The 17,155-nt window shown below is 51.5% G+C and overlaps 7 protein-coding genes across 7 annotated transcripts; 2 read left to right on the top strand and 5 right to left on the bottom strand.

Moving 5' to 3' along the window:
• Positions 1 to 86: 86 nt before the first annotated feature.
• On the top strand, positions 87 to 1,578 carry K452DRAFT_245996 (uncharacterized protein). The gene is made up of 4 exons (XM_033538002.1): positions 87 to 164; positions 216 to 415; positions 470 to 972; positions 1,020 to 1,578. The coding sequence occupies exons 1-4, from the start codon at positions 145 to 147 to the stop codon at positions 1,311 to 1,313; spliced, it is 1,017 nt and encodes a 338-aa protein (XP_033400538.1). The 5' UTR covers positions 87 to 144; the 3' UTR covers positions 1,314 to 1,578.
• Positions 1,246 to 1,984, bottom strand: K452DRAFT_147877 (uncharacterized protein). The gene is made up of 2 exons (XM_033535503.1): positions 1,968 to 1,984; positions 1,246 to 1,902 (listed from the first exon to the last, which is right to left on the bottom strand). Exon 2 carries the CDS (start codon positions 1,894 to 1,896, stop codon positions 1,441 to 1,443), a length of 456 nt encoding a protein of 151 aa, XP_033400537.1. The 5' UTR covers positions 1,897 to 1,902; positions 1,968 to 1,984; the 3' UTR covers positions 1,246 to 1,440.
• Positions 1,985 to 2,440: 456 nt separating this feature from the next.
• On the bottom strand, positions 2,441 to 3,910 carry K452DRAFT_266968 (uncharacterized protein). The gene is made up of 5 exons (XM_033538821.1): positions 3,632 to 3,910; positions 3,448 to 3,582; positions 3,187 to 3,393; positions 2,744 to 3,114; positions 2,441 to 2,677 (listed from the first exon to the last, which is right to left on the bottom strand). The coding sequence occupies exons 1-5, from the start codon at positions 3,768 to 3,770 to the stop codon at positions 2,495 to 2,497; spliced, it is 1,035 nt and encodes a 344-aa protein (XP_033400536.1). The 5' UTR covers positions 3,771 to 3,910; the 3' UTR covers positions 2,441 to 2,494.
• A 968-nt stretch (positions 3,911 to 4,878) lies between these two features.
• On the top strand, positions 4,879 to 6,429 carry K452DRAFT_266963 (uncharacterized protein). Its single transcript, XM_033538820.1, has 5 exons — positions 4,879 to 5,541; positions 5,600 to 5,941; positions 5,997 to 6,088; positions 6,137 to 6,195; positions 6,253 to 6,429. The coding sequence occupies exons 1-5, from the start codon at positions 5,043 to 5,045 to the stop codon at positions 6,419 to 6,421; spliced, it is 1,161 nt and encodes a 386-aa protein (XP_033400535.1). The 5' UTR covers positions 4,879 to 5,042; the 3' UTR covers positions 6,422 to 6,429.
• A 374-nt stretch (positions 6,430 to 6,803) lies between these two features.
• On the bottom strand, positions 6,804 to 8,704 carry K452DRAFT_266962 (uncharacterized protein). Its single transcript, XM_033538819.1, has 2 exons — positions 8,633 to 8,704; positions 6,804 to 8,580 (listed from the first exon to the last, which is right to left on the bottom strand). The coding sequence occupies exons 1-2, from the start codon at positions 8,690 to 8,692 to the stop codon at positions 6,967 to 6,969; spliced, it is 1,674 nt and encodes a 557-aa protein (XP_033400534.1). The 5' UTR covers positions 8,693 to 8,704; the 3' UTR covers positions 6,804 to 6,966.
• A 1,019-nt stretch (positions 8,705 to 9,723) lies between these two features.
• K452DRAFT_266959 (uncharacterized protein) lies at positions 9,724 to 10,734 on the bottom strand (the record flags this gene model as incomplete). The annotated part of the gene is made up of 4 exons (XM_033538818.1): positions 9,724 to 9,852; positions 9,914 to 10,263; positions 10,318 to 10,353; positions 10,407 to 10,734. 4 exons carry the CDS (start codon positions 10,732 to 10,734, stop codon positions 9,724 to 9,726), a joined length of 843 nt encoding a protein of 280 aa, XP_033400533.1.
• Positions 10,735 to 11,862: 1,128 nt separating this feature from the next.
• Positions 11,863 to 16,249, bottom strand: K452DRAFT_222552 (uncharacterized protein; the record flags this gene model as incomplete). Its single annotated transcript, XM_033536565.1, has 3 exons — positions 11,863 to 11,975; positions 12,026 to 12,368; positions 12,416 to 16,249. 3 exons carry the CDS (start codon positions 16,247 to 16,249, stop codon positions 11,863 to 11,865), a joined length of 4,290 nt encoding a protein of 1,429 aa, XP_033400532.1.
• Between the last annotated feature and the right edge of the window lie 906 nt (positions 16,250 to 17,155).

The following is a 17,155-nucleotide window of genomic DNA, read 5'->3' as shown; positions in this document are numbered from 1 at the left end:
GTTGTGAGTTGTCTCTGGCAGTATTTGTCAGCGATCGATATCTATAAAAGCCAAACGACAGTTCCTTTTCAATGGTCCAAAAGAACGTCTACCACGCCAAGTTTGGGTCCGCAGCATATCATACCATACCATACCTTCGAAAAAATGGCCCCTCGGATCTTTCTGTAAGAAATTGGCGCAACAGCGTTGTTGCTTTTTCACTGATTTCTTTGTAGGACGGGAACAACGGGGTACATTGGTGGAACCGTGCTTGATACGCTCGTTTCACGCCATCCCGAGTATGACATCACTGTGCTTCTCCGCAATCCTCCCGCAGGTTTTGCCGACCGATACCCTGCTGTCAAGGTCATTCGAGGCGACTACGACAGCACGGATATCCTCACTCAAGCCGCTTCGGATGCCGATGTCGTAGTCCGTACGTCTGCTGCTCAACTATCCACAAAAAATAAGATAACTAACAGCTGATCAGATAGCGGCGACTCCGATCACGAACCTAGCATCCGAGCCATCATTGCAGGGCTACTATCACGCTCCACTCCTTCCTTTCTCATCCACCTGGGCGGCAGTGGAATAATATCCGACTGGCAAGAAGATCGCCCTCACGGTGATCTCAACCCCAAGGCCTGGTCCGACGTCGAGGACATCGACAACATCTGGAGCCTCGACGACAAGGCTCTGCACCGCAATGTAGACAAGATCATCCAGCAAGCGTGGGCTGAACATGGCCAGAAACTGAAGACTGCAATCGTTTGCCCGCCGGATATCTACGGCAAGGGACGCGGCCCGGGCAGAACCCGGAGTGTGTACGTGCCCATGTTCTACAAGGAAATTCTGGACGTCGGCGCGCCTTTTTATACGGCCTCGGGCACCAACACGCGCTCGTTTGTGCACATTGATGATCTGATGACCGTGTACCTCAAGCTTGTCGAAGCGGCTGTGAATGGTGGTCAGGGCGCTGAATGGGGTCACGAGGTATGTCCCCTGTATTTTTTTTACTATTTGATGCTAACTAGTGACAGGGCTACTACTTTACCTCCACCCAAGAACTAAACCAGCTTGAGATAGCCCGGGCGACCGGTAGAATCCTCAAGAACAAGTCACTCCTTTCCACCGAAGAGACAAAGCAGCTCCCATTCGATCAAGTCAACCAGATGCTGAAGCACCCGGTCTTTGGCGTAATTGGTCGATACATGTTCGCCAGCAACTCACGCTCGCGTTCGGATCGTGCTCGCAAATTGTTTGGCTACAAGGCTGTGGCACCGAGCTTTCTGGACTGCTTGGAGGAGGACTTGGATTACGCGATACAGAAATGACCGGATGAGCTTTGAGTTTGATTATCGCTAGACTTGACCAACTGATCTGAAATCAAAAGATAGTGAATGAAAACTTCAAACTGGTAAGAAGACTTGACCGAGTAACCGGGGAGTTTGTTAACGCTATTTACAACCATGATGGGGGCCAAAACTTTTCCTTCTCGTATTGCTTCCCGCATGATTTGCAGTTGATGACATGGTTTTGGCCATCCCCGTGCGTCCTTCTTTTGATGGCGTTGAGCATGAAGGAAGAGTTGTGGACGTTATCTCCCAACGCCTTGCTGACAATGTCGGAAAAAGTGCTGGGCGTGCCACAATGTTTGCACGTCTCCTGTGGTGCGGTGTTGTACGTTTTCGAGATCATTTCTCTGCCATACTCCTCGCCGAGGTAGCCAACCAGTTCTTGGTGCTCTACGGGGGTTATCGGCCATGCATAAGAGATGCACTTGCCGGGTCCGATTCTAATGTCGTTGCCCATGGGGTTGTAGTCGGATTTCTCGTCTTTGAAAAAGACAAGATCAGTGTCGTCGTCGGAGCGCTGTTCCAGAGCCTTGATGACGTGGGATGGGACATTTGCTTCCATGATGGGCTGTGACATCGATTGGGTTATTAGCAAGTATTGTCATAGCTTGCCTCCAGCATTGACATTCTTACCTTTCGTATATTCTCTCGAGTTCTTTGTGTGAAAATGTAGGTTTTCGTTTCTGAGTTCTGACTTCCTACATTGCCATGGTTGCATGGTATTTATCTTTTCCCACAAACCACAGCCCTTAGGGTATTACAAAGCGGGGTAGCAGAGATCCCCCATGATGTATTATCGTACATTATCGTGAGATTAGCTGCGAAACAATGATCTGCTTTGCGTCTCCCTCGTGCGACTTTTATTCCTGGGTAATGGATCCCCAGCTGTTATACAGTACCACATACCCATGCTTTTTGTTTGTTTTTCATTTTTGTTGTTATTGCTGTTAACCTCACTAGGTATGGGTAGGATGCTCGCCTCAACGGCTCCCCACTTCAAATCCGTTGGCGTTTTTAATGGTCTTCGCGCTGCTCTACGACGCAGGCATTGGGGACGCAATTGCGTCTGGTTTGACACCATGTTGACGTAAAAATAAGGCATAGATGCGTAGCCAGGTTGCCGTTTGCCAGGTACTTCCGATAATCGAAATAGCTCTACTTCAGATACTGTACACGATTTTGAAGCCAGAGACCTCCCCTTTGCGGTATGCTTCAAAGCCTCTACTGACAAACTCCAGCCCTTGGAAGACCCTGGTCGGGTTAGGTTGTATCTTGCCCGTTTCCAACCACTCAGGAAGTTTATCGAACAGCTCCGCTGCCAGCTCGTGATCATCTTTGGATGGCTGCTGTACATCAGTAACGATATCGTAGGTTGCCACCACAACATGCCATTGACGAGAGGATCTTACAGGCCAGTAGAATTCTCCGTATCTGTGCTCCTTCAAAAAAGCAGTCCAGACGAGAACATCAGTGACTTGTACACCGCGAGAAACCTCTTCAGTATTGGCTTTCCCTGGTCGTACGGTGCACAGCGTTCCGCCTCCTTCTCTGAGTGCTTTTGAGGCAAGGCTAGACGACGACTTCATGCCAATCGTGTCAAAAGCGTAAATCAAGTCTGGAGCCACCGCTTTGATTTGTTCCACAACGTCTTCCGACCGATAATCAAACACATGGTGTGCACCGAGTTTCTTCAGCCAATCGAAATGCTTAGGGCTGCAAGTCGTAATGACCTTGAGCCCTTGCTGGACTGCCTCTTGGATTGCGTAAAGGCCAACGCTAGCTTAAAGTGAAGGTGACCGTTAGTTCTGTGTAGATTTGAGAATTTTAGCATGTGATCTTATGCCTGACTTACAGCTCCCGCCCCAGATGAGAACACTACGCTCAGCGCCATCTCTAGGAATGTTCAAACACTGCTTTGAGAAGAATGACAGCCAGGCTGTCGTAGCGGCCAATGGAACCGTGCTTGCTTGCTCAGATGTAATTCCCTTGGGAATTTTGAAAGAAATCCGCTCGTCCACAATGGAATACTGAGAATACCCGCCAATGTCCTTGACCTCTCCTGCCCCGCACGTCAGCTTCGAATTTTGTTCCAAATCAGACGAGAAGCGCTTACCACCCCAAATCAAACCAGCGACCTGATCACCTTTCTTGAGCTTGGTGACGGTTTCATGGACATTATCGACAGTGCCGGCAAAGTCGCAGCCAAGAACGGCGCCATCTCCGAAGGCGTTGGAATCAAACGATTGGACTGGAGCTAATAAGCCAACCGATACTACTACTGTCGCGATTCGTCTTACCATCAGTTGGGTTTTGAGCAACGTGATCAACCTTCACCAGAGCCTTTCCAGGACTGGTCGTCGGGAGAGGAAGATCGTCCAAAGCCAAGCGGGGTTTGCCGTCGGAGACCCGGACGACCTGAGCTTTCGTTGTGGTCATTGAGTATAGTATGATTTTTGGAGAATCAATGACAGGAAACAGTGTTTGCGTTCGTCAATTCTTGACGGTCGAAAGGTAGCAATTTATACTTTGCAGACAAGAATATCAAATAACATTGCCGTGGATCCAGTTGAAAGCTGTGAGCCTGTGAGGCGACGTCATGCTTGCTAAGCTCCGTCTTGCAGTTTTGTCGTACTTTCTATGATGAAACTGGAAATCGACTTGACCTGATGTCGCGGGTGAGGTGCGGGGCACGTGCGGGGTTTCTGTCAAGTGAGGAATGTGGAAGCGGAAGCGATGCATCTAGCCCAACTGGGTCAAGCTTTTGGCTTGGAGTTGCCCTACATGACGTATGCAGCCTGCTTCCACTTGCCCTCTATCCTTCAGTGGGCAAGTCGAAATTTCCACCTTCAACAAACATCCTTCTGAGATCTAATTTGATTTTTCACCTTAAAATTATTCTATCATACACTTCTATGTGCCCACTTGCGATCAGTCAGCAAAAACCCGCTTATACACGGTCACGGAAAGGATGGTGAGCATCCCTGCACCTCCATCCACGGCAGTGCGGCGACGTTGACTCTCGTTGAAGCTTAACTTGCCGTGATCGCCGGTTAAAGTGTACATCGTCTGCCCATAACTCGCTGAGATTCTTCCAAACAAAATACTAAGCTACGTCCAGGCGATGAAGCAAGTCCAGTTTGTGGTAACTGTACGCGGAATGACCGTGTATGCGATAAGGGCTTCCGGGTCAGGTTCCACAAGTCACGCACGCTCGGACTGACAGAACCTGAATCGGCAGTTATTGCTGCTATCGAACTGTCCAGAGCAAACCCTCCAAGGTTCGAAGTGCGTCTCGATGTGACCAATTTGATTTAAGCTCTAGAATTTAGCACTCTAACATGAATACCTTCTATCCAGATTATTGATAACACACGAGAAACAATCGATAGTTACAGAGAGACGGACAGTGAAAACGACGATAACGGCAATGATTCAGCCAAAGACGTGTCTCGAATGCCAACGGCAAATCATAGTGTTCAGTCGCAACCACCGCACGCTGTATTAATTGATAACAGTTTAAACCAGGATACAACTCCAGCCGTGGACAGGGTGGATAGCTTACCCTTGACTGCAAACATTGAAACAGTACCTGACAACCATACGCCGAGTGAGGGCGTTGATGTCAGCTTTCCTGGTGCCGATGCTGGACAGAGACTTCCAACTCCGGCAATCCATGTAAACGAAGCTTTGTCACAGTCCGCGCTGTCCATGGCGCTTACAAGCTTCACTGATGCTCCTACAGAGCCAGCAAGGTACTCCACTTTGTCTTGGCCAATTGGAGAGAGTATGAAAGCCAAGTTGCTCTCTGCATATTTACGCGAAACTGCAACATGGTGTGAAACCACGGATACCTTACGGCATTTTTCATACAGATCATCTCCACTCATTACCAGTTCGGAGCCTTTCCTCGCAGCTGCATTGGCCTTGGCCTCAAGACAGCTTGATCTGACTACTGATCATCCTTACTCCATCAGCCTAGAGCTGTATCAATACAGTGTGCACAAACTCATCGAGCGCGTGGCTGAAACTTTGGATGCCTCGTTACTTATGAGCTGCGTCATGCTCTGCGTATACGAGATGATCGATTCACCGGTCGGTGAATGGCGGCGCCATCTACACGGCTGTGCGCAGCTGTTCACCTCACGAGGATGGAATGGATCATCTGGCGGAATGGTTACTGCCTGCTTTTGGCCCTTTGCTCGCATAGGTAAAGACATTTTCTGAAAGAAATCTTGGGCTTCTCTTGCATGCTGATGGTATCAAAGATATATGGGCTGCGTTTCTTACCCAACAGCAGACATTAATCCCTAGTGATCTGTGGATCCGTCCCGACTATCCTACTGAAGAGACGATACCGCTCGTTGACCGTTATGCAAACCTCGCTATAGTCTTATTTTCCCGGATAGTCAATGCGTTGGCATTCTCAAGAGCCAATCTGGACTCAGACGAACAATCAACCTCTCAGAAGAACCATCAGATCCTAATTCTGTGGCAAGATCTTCAAGAGTGGTACTTAAATAGGCCTGCGGAGGCAAAGCCACTGATATATACTGCCGGGAGCGGTGGAAACGTATTTCCTATCAGCGTCTTTGGCACTCCTTCGGCTAGTAAGGACCAATCTAATGATTGAGAAAGCTCTTGTTCTGATGTATATTCCGTTAGTCTGCGGAAACACTTTCTTTCACACGGGATCGATATTACTTCTCGAAAAGCTTTCCTCACTATCAGTTTCTAATACCGAAACTGGCGATTCTGTAAGATGAAAGCTATACCAAGATAATAGAAATACTAATAAATTTCAGCAAGACATCATTTGGCACGCAAAACAGATTGCAGCTATAGTGTCATCAACGGAAGACCAGTAAGTCATTTAATTCTGCTTCTCTTACCTATCTTTGTCACTGACAGAACCTTGAAGCGCAAACTGGGTAAACAGTGTACAGCCACTGTTCATTGCCGGTAGATATTTTAAAGACCCATTTGAGCAAGTCACGGTTTTGAAGCTTCTTGTCAACATCGAGCGAAGTACGGGTTGGAAAACCTCCAGCAGACGCCGTGAGCTTAGGGAGATCTGGGGATTTGAGTAGATACCTCTTAAGCAAGCATCGAGTGTCGAAGGAACCACTAAATTAAGACGGTTCTGGCAAATGTTGTAAGCTTTTGTACCGAATTCCAATTTGGAAGATGGTGTTGCGGAGCTGAGGATCTAACGAGCAAAAAAACCAAAGTCGGAAGTATGCGTCGCGGAGTTTTGTGAGCGGTGTATTTAGCCAATACATGAAGAGAAAACTCACCAAGAACTCTGTTTATGTTTTTCAGACTGGTTGGATATTCTACAGAGTCGTCCTGGGTTCGCAAAACTACACGTTAAGACTGAGCTTGGAATACACCACTGAAAGAATATTTTATGAAACGTACCAAGGGAAAGAATTGGTACAAACTGACATGCGTGTGAATGCAGAGCCTCAGAGTATAGAAATCACATAGGAATTTTTGCTCAACGTAGAGAAGCCGTATGAGCTGGACGAGGAAACTGCGGAACATAAAGGGCTTTATATACAGTAGAGAAGTGAGTGTAGACCCCTATAAGCACCATTATTCCTCTACCCCAAATCACCGCCACCACACAACCTTATCGCGCCTCAGCAGGCCCCCCTCGAGCATCCGTCTCCAAAATATCAGCCAGGGCAGTCGCCTGATTAATACCCACCACATGCCCGGTCCACCTCAACGTCCTCGCCAGCCAGCAGCGAAGGTCATGCGAGCAAACATCCAACGAGCCGCAAAGAAACATAGCCCACAAGACCAAGTTACTGCCAGCGCAGCGAATGACAGGCAGATTAACCCACTCGAGCCTCTTATCCACGGGGCCCGCAAACAAGTTCTTGAAACTCGGCCACGGCGAATCCGACGGCCCATGCCATGTCGTCGCAGCACCAGCGGCGGGATCAAGCCCCTCGCCGCCCGGCGCATAGCCGATATGCTGGGGGAAGCAAGCGACGAGGTCGTGCTGGAGGTGGTACAGCGTGAGCGTCGTAGAGTGCAACAGCTCGGCATACGCCGGGCCAGTGAAGGCGGGCGGCTCGGCCGCCATGCCCGCCAGCAGCGTCTGCCGGACCGTGTCCTGCAGCAGGAGGCGGAACGCGCGGGCGGCGGTGGCGATCTGCGCGGTCCAGAAGTCCTTGTATATGAGGCAGTAGCCGAAAAAGACAACGTGGGGGTCGTTGTCCGTGACGACGCGGTCGCAGGCCCAGTCGGGCGGGAACTGCGCGATAGCAGCCAGGGCGCGGGCGTCCAGCTCCAGAGCCTCGTGTACGATCTGCGCTGGGGTCGTGCTACTGCGGTTGGCGGCTCTGGCCTTGAGGGTTGCGAACGCGACCATGACTTGGCGGAGGCGCCAGATGGGGGTGGTAGTGTCGACGAAGGGGTGGACGGCGGCGTCGTCGAGGAGGTCGAGGAACGAGGCGGGCACGCCCGTGCTCTGCTTCAAGCAGCAGACGAGGAGGGAGGCGGTGGCTTGCAGGAACATGCGGCGGCCGATGAGGGTGTTGAGTTGGGCGTGGCCGCGCAGCTTGACCAGCGCGACGGCGCCGCTGACGTGGTTTTTCCAGGCCAGGAGGGACTGCTTGTCGGAGCCGTGGACGGTCTCGAAAATGCCCATTGCCATGACCGCCAGTAGCGTGCTGTCTTTCTTGGCTTGCTGGGGCGATTGCAGCGCTTTGTTGATGAGCCCGATGGCCGCGAGGTACTTTTTCGTTGCTTGCTGCGGGAGCGTGGGGTTTTTGGTAAAGTTGGATAGGCTGGCTAGGCCTACTGCTTGCATGCTGACGAGGAGGTGCTCGTCGAGCTCGCAGGTGCTCATGCCTCCTCCAGTTGCTTGTGCTGGGTCTTTTGCAAAGGTGACGCCGCTGCAGAAGTTGGAGTAGAAGAAACAGGAGCCGAGTTCTTCTATGGAGGGCGTGAGTGCTGTGGACGTGGTGGGAGTTGTGGTGCAGGTACCGGGAGGTACAGCGGTAGCACCTTTCCGGACAACGCTTACGGTGTTCATGGGCGTTGTGTCTTTTGGTGCTCGTTCACGGGGTGCCACTGTGTTGGCGCGCCTTTTCTTCGCTGATGCCTTTGCCCGGAACTTCCCCTCTATTTTTTCGCTTTCGTTTTCGAATGCAAGGTCTAATTGGTTTCGATAGCCTGGGCATTGCCGACCCATCCTCAGGCATTGACTACAACCTTCTTGACGTTGGTCGCACTGTAATGATCAAGTCAGTATAAAAACAAAAGACTTCGCGATGACAGCTCACTTTGATCTTCCTTTGGCGACAACTGTAACATCCTTTGGACGGTTTCCCGCGGTAGACCATATTTCCCAACTAGATTTCCTCTCCTTTACTTTTCTTGGAGTTTCCGGCTCCTGAGTGACAATGAATCACTGGTGCCTAGAAGGTCGGATAGGCTTCTGATGTGACGGGTTTTAAAGAGTACCACAAACTGAATATATTGTGGAACAGACCCATAACGGATAGGTAGTACGGGAGCCGATATATACGTTTTAGAGCGCCAAATAGTGTCGAGGATTAAGACAGAGTGCTCGAAAATAGCTGCCTGGGGTGGCGGAGTCACGAAGGAACGGCATCCCTGCTACCGGTACCAATCCACGCATAACACCGACACGGCGTGCGTTAACGCCGACATGCCGTAGCTCCGAAAGGCCAGGGGCACGCGTGGCACAGTGTCGCAGCTATGTGATGGGCCAAGGGCTGGTTGTTGGAAAGTGATCCAAAGGTTCGAATAGGAAGGTGGTGAGTGGGCCGGTGCTATTACCTTTTCGGCTACCTCGTTTGGTTTGTGGTAGTATCTTGATGGGATCGTAGAGGGCCGCGCCATGGTGTTGGCCCCCATTCTAATAATGCCACTTATAGGTAGTTGCAGATCGAGTGAAACAGCTCGTGGTTGGGGTATCCCTTTAGAATCCCAGGTAATATGGAACTGGATCTCCATGGAAAATGAATTTCTAGGAGCCAGTTAATCATTAGTTAACCGCGTAAAATTCATGGCTGATTTAGCTTGATTGGATGGTAAACGCCACAACACAACGCAACACAAGTCTTGCGAAACTTCATACTTACTTAGAGAACTATGTGATATCCAATTTATTTAGCTGTGCCGTTAAACTGTCATAGTGGTATCTTTTGTGTCGCTCAAAAACAGCCAGTCCTTCCAAGTTCCAAGCCGCAAACTTCATGATTGCGACGATGACTTGATCAAGAACATGACCGCAAGTCATTAAGGCGTAGGCAATTGTGGCTCCATATATTTGGACCCAAGACAGTTTCGAAATCCTGGCTTTCGTGTGGTCCTCGGTAGCCAGATTTTGATGCATAAAGCCGATGCCTCAGAGGCTGTCGTCTCCGTGGAAGAATCTCAAGATCGCAGAAGCCACAATCTCTCCATCGTGTTTTAAATCAGCTTTGCTCTTTCCAGCATCAGCCGCTTCAAAATCCTGAATACTTCCTCTCTCAACCTGTCATTGTCAGTCCCAGGATCCTCACATCTCTGGCTATCAAACAACAACAAAGACTCACTCTCTGCTCAATCTGCTTATGCACCATATGCTCATCGAAGCCCAAATGGCCCTGACTGGTAAAAGCTCTCCCCTTGATGAAGATACCCTGCACCTCTGTTGTTTCAGTCGAGCCCCAAACATGCACTTCGTCTTCATTGGACAGAAGATCGGTGGTCTTGGACGAGGGAGCATTGACGACATGGTCCTGGTGCATCTGGTGGAGGTTTATTTTGCCTTTTGTGCGGAAAAGCTTTTCGCCCATTGGGGTCAGGGTGACGGGGGTGTGAGAGAGCTCCCATTTCCTTCCGGGGGTGGCATCGACGGTGGAGCCGAGTGCTCTGCAAATGACCTGGTGGCCGAAGCAAACGCCTAAAACCCGTTTAGCTTCCTTAAGTCTCTAGCAGTATTTCTTTGCTGACGTACCGCTGAAGCGCACGTCGGGACGCCTCCGCCATGTGTCTGCCGCCATCACGTTAGCAAAGCTCCGGGCACCGGCTCCGCGGCCCACGAACCTTGGACAAACTTGACGAGCTTCAAGATCCATTCGTCCGACGCATGGGCGTCGTACATGCTGCCGGTGATGAGAACTGCGTGGATATCGCCCAGGTCGTCGACAGACGGGACAGCGCCGCCCTTGTCCTCGACGACAAAATGAATCAACGACTCGATTCCCAGCGAGGGGTCATGATTGTCGCCAGCAGTCTTGAACAGGTTATCGAAGACATCGCCAAAGCTGCCTGCCTTCTCATGGGTCTCCGGATGTTGCTCGTCCGTCTCCAAGACGAGCATTTTGATGCTCTCCGGGTGGGAGGTCGGCTTGTGGCGGGCTTCGGTGGGCATTGTGAGGAGCGTAAAAATTCGACAACAAAAGGGTTTACAGAGAGAGGAGAATGAGATATGATTGAGAGAATAGCCTGCTGGGCTTGTATTCGATTCTTTTATTTAGATATGCGGTTTTCGTGCCAAGCTGCGGCGTTTGTTGATGACGCATGGGCAGTGTTGGCGTTAAAAGTTGATCCACGCGCGCGGGTGCGCAACGTCATAATTTATAAAATCAGAATGCACAGGTCAAGGGCTAAAACTTTGATGCATCTAATTTTTCCCGTCGTTATAGGTGTTGAGGATGTCGAAATAGATTAAATGCGGCTTCTATAAACCTATGTTTAAAAGTTAGCATGAAAACTCAACACAAAACACCCTTCACACACTGAAAAATCTTTAAGCACCTCCAGATAGAGCCACTCCCCATCAATCGTAAACCACAGCTCCTGCCCACATTCAGCAACCCATCACAGTGCCAAACACGCGTACACTCTCAAAAACACACGTACAACGAACACCAGTCGACAACCCACACCTCCGACCAACGAACGCAGCAACAACAACAACAAAAAGCACTAGAACGACCAATGACGACGCCGAGAGCGCGATGCTCCCCAGCCTTACCCGAAAGCGATCAGTCACAAAAGGCGATCCGCGCTAGCCTCTCGGCGCACTCGGATACCTCGGCGCGACGCGATCGACCCCGGGCAGCTGGGTCGATGTCGCGTGGAGCCGTCGTACGAGCGGCCTTGGGGCGCGGTGCCGAGCCGAGCCCCAGGCAGGCACCACGGGCAGGAGTACTGCTTATGTACCCTTCCCCCGCCTTTGGAAAGGATAACTATCAAACTAGTCCGGCATGAGACGAGAGATGATTTCTGGAGAAAACCGGAGAGGACGAGGATGAGTATGTAGGCGCGCCCGCCTCCAATCAAGCATTATGCATTTTATCTACAAAAAGAGATTTTTCTTGCAAACGTTAGAGATGATGAAATCTCAACCGAGCAGAAGTCTATCACACCCGAGAATATAACCTTCACGCCACTGCATGCCGTCGCACATGGTTCGCCGTTCGCCTTACTCATCCATCCCAAATCCTCGATTCGTCAAACCAGAAACAGATGAGATCATTTCCAAGACGCTGCCGCCTTACTCGGCCTTCTTACTGGCCTTGGTCCTCAGCTTCATGAGACAGAACACCATCGCATAGGAGCTGAATGCGAAAAGCGCAACAATAGCCGCGTCTCTCCAGCCATAGTAGTCTGCATTTAATCAGCGACTGTTCAGACACATTGGAAATAGGCAAACTTACAGTCCTTGAGGTTAAGGTTGAACAAGTAGTCGCTACCGTCGCGGTACTCACAGACCTGGCACCCGCTCGTAGCGTCAGGGTTGATGAGGTTGGAGCGGGAACCCATGCCCATCATGTATGAAGCGAGATAGTCCTGGCAAGTCTGGTTTGCAGGCGGGTCAAAGATCGCAAACTCGCTGTTCTTGCACTTGACTTCCGTAGACCACGTCGTGAAGACCAGCAGCGAACCCATGAGGTAGTTGAAAGGGTTAAGGTAGTACATCCAGTATCTCCAGAACGACTGAATTTGCGCGTATGGCACGAGAACACCGCAGAAGGAGACCAGGGTACCGATGATGAGGGGCTAGGATGGTCAGCGTGTGTAGGGTGGGTTAGGTGTAACAGACTTACGTTGATCAGAGATGCAAACACCGCGTTCGGCGCATATGCTGCGACGAACTGGCCAATGCCCGTGTAAACGAACTCGTACATGATCATGACGAATAGAGTCGAGCCGGCATACTTGGACGCAGTTGGGAGCCCAGCTGTGTAGTACCAGCAGACGAAGTAAAGGACACCGCAGATGAGCAGGTACGGGATCTCGCTGACGATCAAGCCGGTGACGAACGGACCCCAGTGATACATCTTGCTCTTCTTCTCACGCGTCTCGTAAATGTTGCGACGATCAATGAAGAGGGGTTGCAGCTGGGCCATGACACCAGGCGCCACGAAGATGAAGTTGAAGACAGTGAATAGACGGAGCTGCAAGTCGCTGACAGAGTCGCCAATCATCCAGAAACTGAATCCGTTGAACAATGCACTGCCAATGTGGAGAGCCATCTTGTTGTTGATGTAGTCGGTGTTGCGGTAGAGCGAGAGGTTCATGCGGTGAGTGACAATCTTGACCTGTTCCCAGATGGGCATGGCAAACTCGTGGCCGTCATCGACGGTGCCAGGCGGCTTGGAAGCGGCGTCACTGATGATGCGGTCAAGCTCCTGGACAGTCTTGTCATGCTCAGGTGATTCCAGCCAGACCTTGTTCCAGTCGCGACCTTGAGAAAGACTTCCAGAAACGACATCAATCATGTGCTCGGCCGGGTTCGACTCTTCAGGGCAGGGTGCGCCGTAGCGGCCAAAGTACTCCTTGATGGTGTTTGCGTTGTCGCCGATATCGCCGAAGTACACTGTCTTACCTCCCTTGGCCAGGAGAAGAAGGGTGTCGAATTGGGCGAACAGTTGAGCAGACGGCTGGTGGATAGTGACAAGAACCGCTTGGCCGACCTCGGCCAGCTTGCGCAGGAAACGGACAGTGTTGAAGGCGGCCTGGCCGTCGAGACCGGAGGTGGGCTCGTCCAGGAAGATGAGAATGCTAGGTTTCGAGACAAGCTCAACACCAATGGTGACACGCTTCCTCTGTTCAATAGACAAACCGGCACCGGGCCGACCAATCAGAGTGTGTTCGAGGTCGTGCAGCTCAAGGAGGTCGATGATCGTGTCCACGTATTTAAGCTTCTCCTCTCTGGGTGTTTCACGGGACTGACGGAGCAAAGCCGAAAATTCGAGCGCTTCCCTGACGGTAGCCAAAGGCTCGTGGACATCAAGCTGTTCACAGTATCCGGCAGACCGCTGGAAAGAGACAGGGAGAGGGCGACCGTCGACCATGATCGAACCGTGGATCGTACCATCGGTCTTACGCTGAGCGAGAACATCGAGCAGAGTGGTTTTACCAGCGCCAGAGGAACCCATGAGGGCGCCAAGCATGCCCGGCTTGACGTATCCTTGGACGTTGTCGAGGAGGACGCGGTCGCCGCTGGGAGTCTTGACAGTGTACGTCAGATTCTTCCATGTGAAGATGGATGTGTTTCTGATGAGCTGGCTATCCAGGTTATTCTCACGGTCGGAGGAGCCGGCCTTGGGAGGGATCTTCTCGCTCCGCTGGGATTCTTCGTCGTTGGAGACAAGGTGAGCCACATTATGCTCCTGCTCCCTTGGAATCAGAAGAGAGCGGCCTCCCTCGCCAAGCTGCTTCCATCTGCTAGTGAAGATAATCGTAATGGCAACGAAGAAAACCCACCAAGCCCAGAGGATGCCAAAGTTGCGCCAAACGTGGCTGTGGCTGTAGGAAAGGGAGTCGAGATATTGGTCACCGGTAAGACTGGAAGCGCCCGGGGTAGCACCACTGACGCCAGTGCAGGCTTGGTGGGCAGGGTCCGTGTACTCCGGGCCGAAGGGTACCAAGTTGTTGGCGAAGCAAGGAATTTGCTTGTTGTGGAACTCATTGCCCATCAACGCTTCGAAGCCATAAGCCAAAGGATCAATCCAGTAAATCCAGACGAACCACGGATGCATGTTGGGCTTGACGATCATGTAACCAGTATACATAATCAAGGCGCTGATGAGGAAACCAGACACCTTCGAGGCTGCATCGAAGGTTGGAAAGGCCGCACCAATGGCTCGGAACAAAGCAGTCATAGTCATGGCGGCGGTGAACAAGATGATCCAGTAGGTGAAGAACGCTGCCGCAGTGACTTTAAGGCCGACCATGAAGTATATGACAATTCCAAAGTGGGTTACTTGGAACAGTAGGACTGGAATGTCGGCAACGATTTGAGCAATACAGAAAGCCGCGGGGTGGTAGAGCGCAAATGCCCTGTGTTTCGCAAGTACCGGACGCCCGCTAAAGCTGTCGGTAACTTCGGACATGGCAAGCAGAGAGTTGAACAAGAGAGAGAAGAAGAGAGCACCGCCCTTGATGAAAAGACCAGCCGAATTTTCAGGGGCGTTGTAGAAGAGAGAACCGGCGATGAGAGCTTGGATCAGAGTCGAGACTTGCTTGAGGATGAAGGTTGCCTTGTCTCCCCACAGCATCTGGTATTGTCGGATAATACAAGCATGGACTTGGGTGAAGAAACTGGTAGTCAATTCTGATGACTTGGGAAGGCGCTTATGCTTCTCAAAGACGACACTGTTTTTGAACTCTTCCGTACTCTGCTTTGTGCTTTCCAATTCGGGGAAGTTGTACTCGGCGGCCATAGCAGGTTTAATCGGAGTCTTTTCGTAAGCAGCGAGCACCTCGTCGGCATTCCTAGGGAACCTGTCCTCGAAACCAGGAGCAATGCGGCGCTCCGTGGGGACAGTCACACCAGTCAGGAAATCGGCAACGTTCGCAGACGAGTCGCATATGAAGCCATGCTCTTCCATGAAAGGAAGAGCTTGCTTGCGAGATCCGTAGAAGATCTGCTTGCCCTCATCGAGGACTAAGACCTTGTCGAAGAGATTGTAGATACCATTTCCGGCCTGGTAGAGGGTGACGATGGTAGTAAGACCCATGATGTCCGTCATGGCCCGCATAGCCTTGGTCCATTCCAAAGCGGTACTGGCGTCCAGGCCGCGGGTAGAGTTATCCCAGCAGAAGACGCTGCCGCGAGTGGCGAGGCATTCGACAATTGAAACACGCTTCCGCTCTCCTCCGGACACACCGCGAACGAACTCGTTGCCAACCTTGGTATCGTTGGTATGAGCAATGCCCATTGACCGCAAAAGGAAGTCCTTGCTCGCTTGAGCGAACTCCTCAGGGCTGTTGTGCATATCACTGGGAAGGTGGAAAGGAACCTTCATGCGAGTAGCGAAGTCCATGGTCTGACCAACGGTGAGAGAGGGGAAGAAGATTTCTTCCTCGGTGTTCATGACGATCTGGCCACGGTACTGCTTGGCTTGCTTGTGATCCATGTTGCCAAACTTGACGTTGCCGCTGACCTCGGTGTATCCGATTCTCCTGTTGGAAAGGATGTTGAGGAGCGTGGTGCAACCTGCGCCGGGCCTGCCAAGGACCAAGAGCATCTCGCCTGGCTTAACGCAACCATGGGAGTTATCCAGGATCGTCTTCATCGGGATGCCACGGCGACCCTCTTGAACGTGCTTGGGGATGTCGAATTGGGAAAGGGCGTTCTCGTTGAAGGTTGCATCCGAGCTCATGCCTTTAACGGTGAGGTTGGTCCAGGTAACTCCGAGTTTACGGTTTCCACTTCCTTCTTGGTCTCCCTGGGCCTTGATAGCTTTGACTTCCTCCAGCATCCCCCAGTCTTCCGTCTTCTTCTCGTCCACATCTTCCGAGTCGTCAAAGCGGTCAACGTCAACTTCTGATCCGCTGTCGTCTTTGGTGCCATTCGATATCGTCCTCACGATTCCCTCCCCCGCGTTATCCGCGAATTCTGGAGTCAAACCAGCCGCGCCGGTTGCTGCCATGTTGACGATGGTCGACAAGTCGTGTGACTTGGTCCGATATGTTGCTCTTGGTACAGTGATCCTTGGTAGAAATTATGTAGGAGGGATTGGGCCCTTGAAAACAATATGTATAAGGACGAGGTGGGGTGAGTAGGGATCAGATTAATGTAATGGACAAAGAAGACTGAAAGAAATGCCTTTAGATAAATGATTATGAGAAGCGGAGGTTCACGGATACCAGACGGGAGGTACCTTGGACAACCGGGATCCCAATCAGCCGGTTTGAAGGAAGGGGCTGAGGGAAGAGGAGGGTGATCAGCCTTGCACGACAGTGGTGGCTTACGTGCTCTTGTACAAAGACCGGAGGCCGAGAAGCAGCCGCGTTGGGTTGGCCGGACTCCGGGGCCAATCATTGTCTAGATGGAGCTCGGGCTTGTCTTACAGCGGAGGGGAGCGGAATACCCAGTCCGCCCGAGCTTGGCACAGATGCCATGGTCCATGAGCGTTGTTTAAGACGCGCTCAAAGCGTACGGAGTATTCTACGGATATCACATCAATGGACCTTTCCGCTGTAAGTGAACTGTGGAAAGTGTAGATATTAGGTAGTGTTTTGAGGTATGCTCCATGTCGCAGAGAGGTAACGGAACGACGGAAGCAATGACACCCGGACAATCAAGAGCACAGTTCGTACGACTGCGATTGCGCATGGCAGATTCGGAGGGGCGTTTGACAGATGGCCATGGTCTGGAAGCTGAGGTTGGTGGGTTGGGTTGTGCTGAGGTGTCAGCTCCGTGGTTCGTCGGGGCTCGGTGCTAATGACCCGACCGCAAACGGCTTAGCGTCTCGTTACGACGGGGGCGGGGATTTAGCCTCCGCCGACCGACGGACGATTGTTTCCCCTTCACGCCCCACACCTACTTCGACATC

The sequence above is a fragment of the Aplosporella prunicola genome, assembly GCF_010093885.1.
Source record: "Aplosporella prunicola CBS 121167 unplaced genomic scaffold K452scaffold_6, whole genome shotgun sequence".
In the NCBI taxonomy this organism is placed as follows: Eukaryota; Fungi; Ascomycota; class Dothideomycetes; order Botryosphaeriales; family Aplosporellaceae; genus Aplosporella; species Aplosporella prunicola.
Note: the sequence above shows the minus strand (reverse complement) of the source record. Positions and strands in the feature narration are given on the sequence as shown.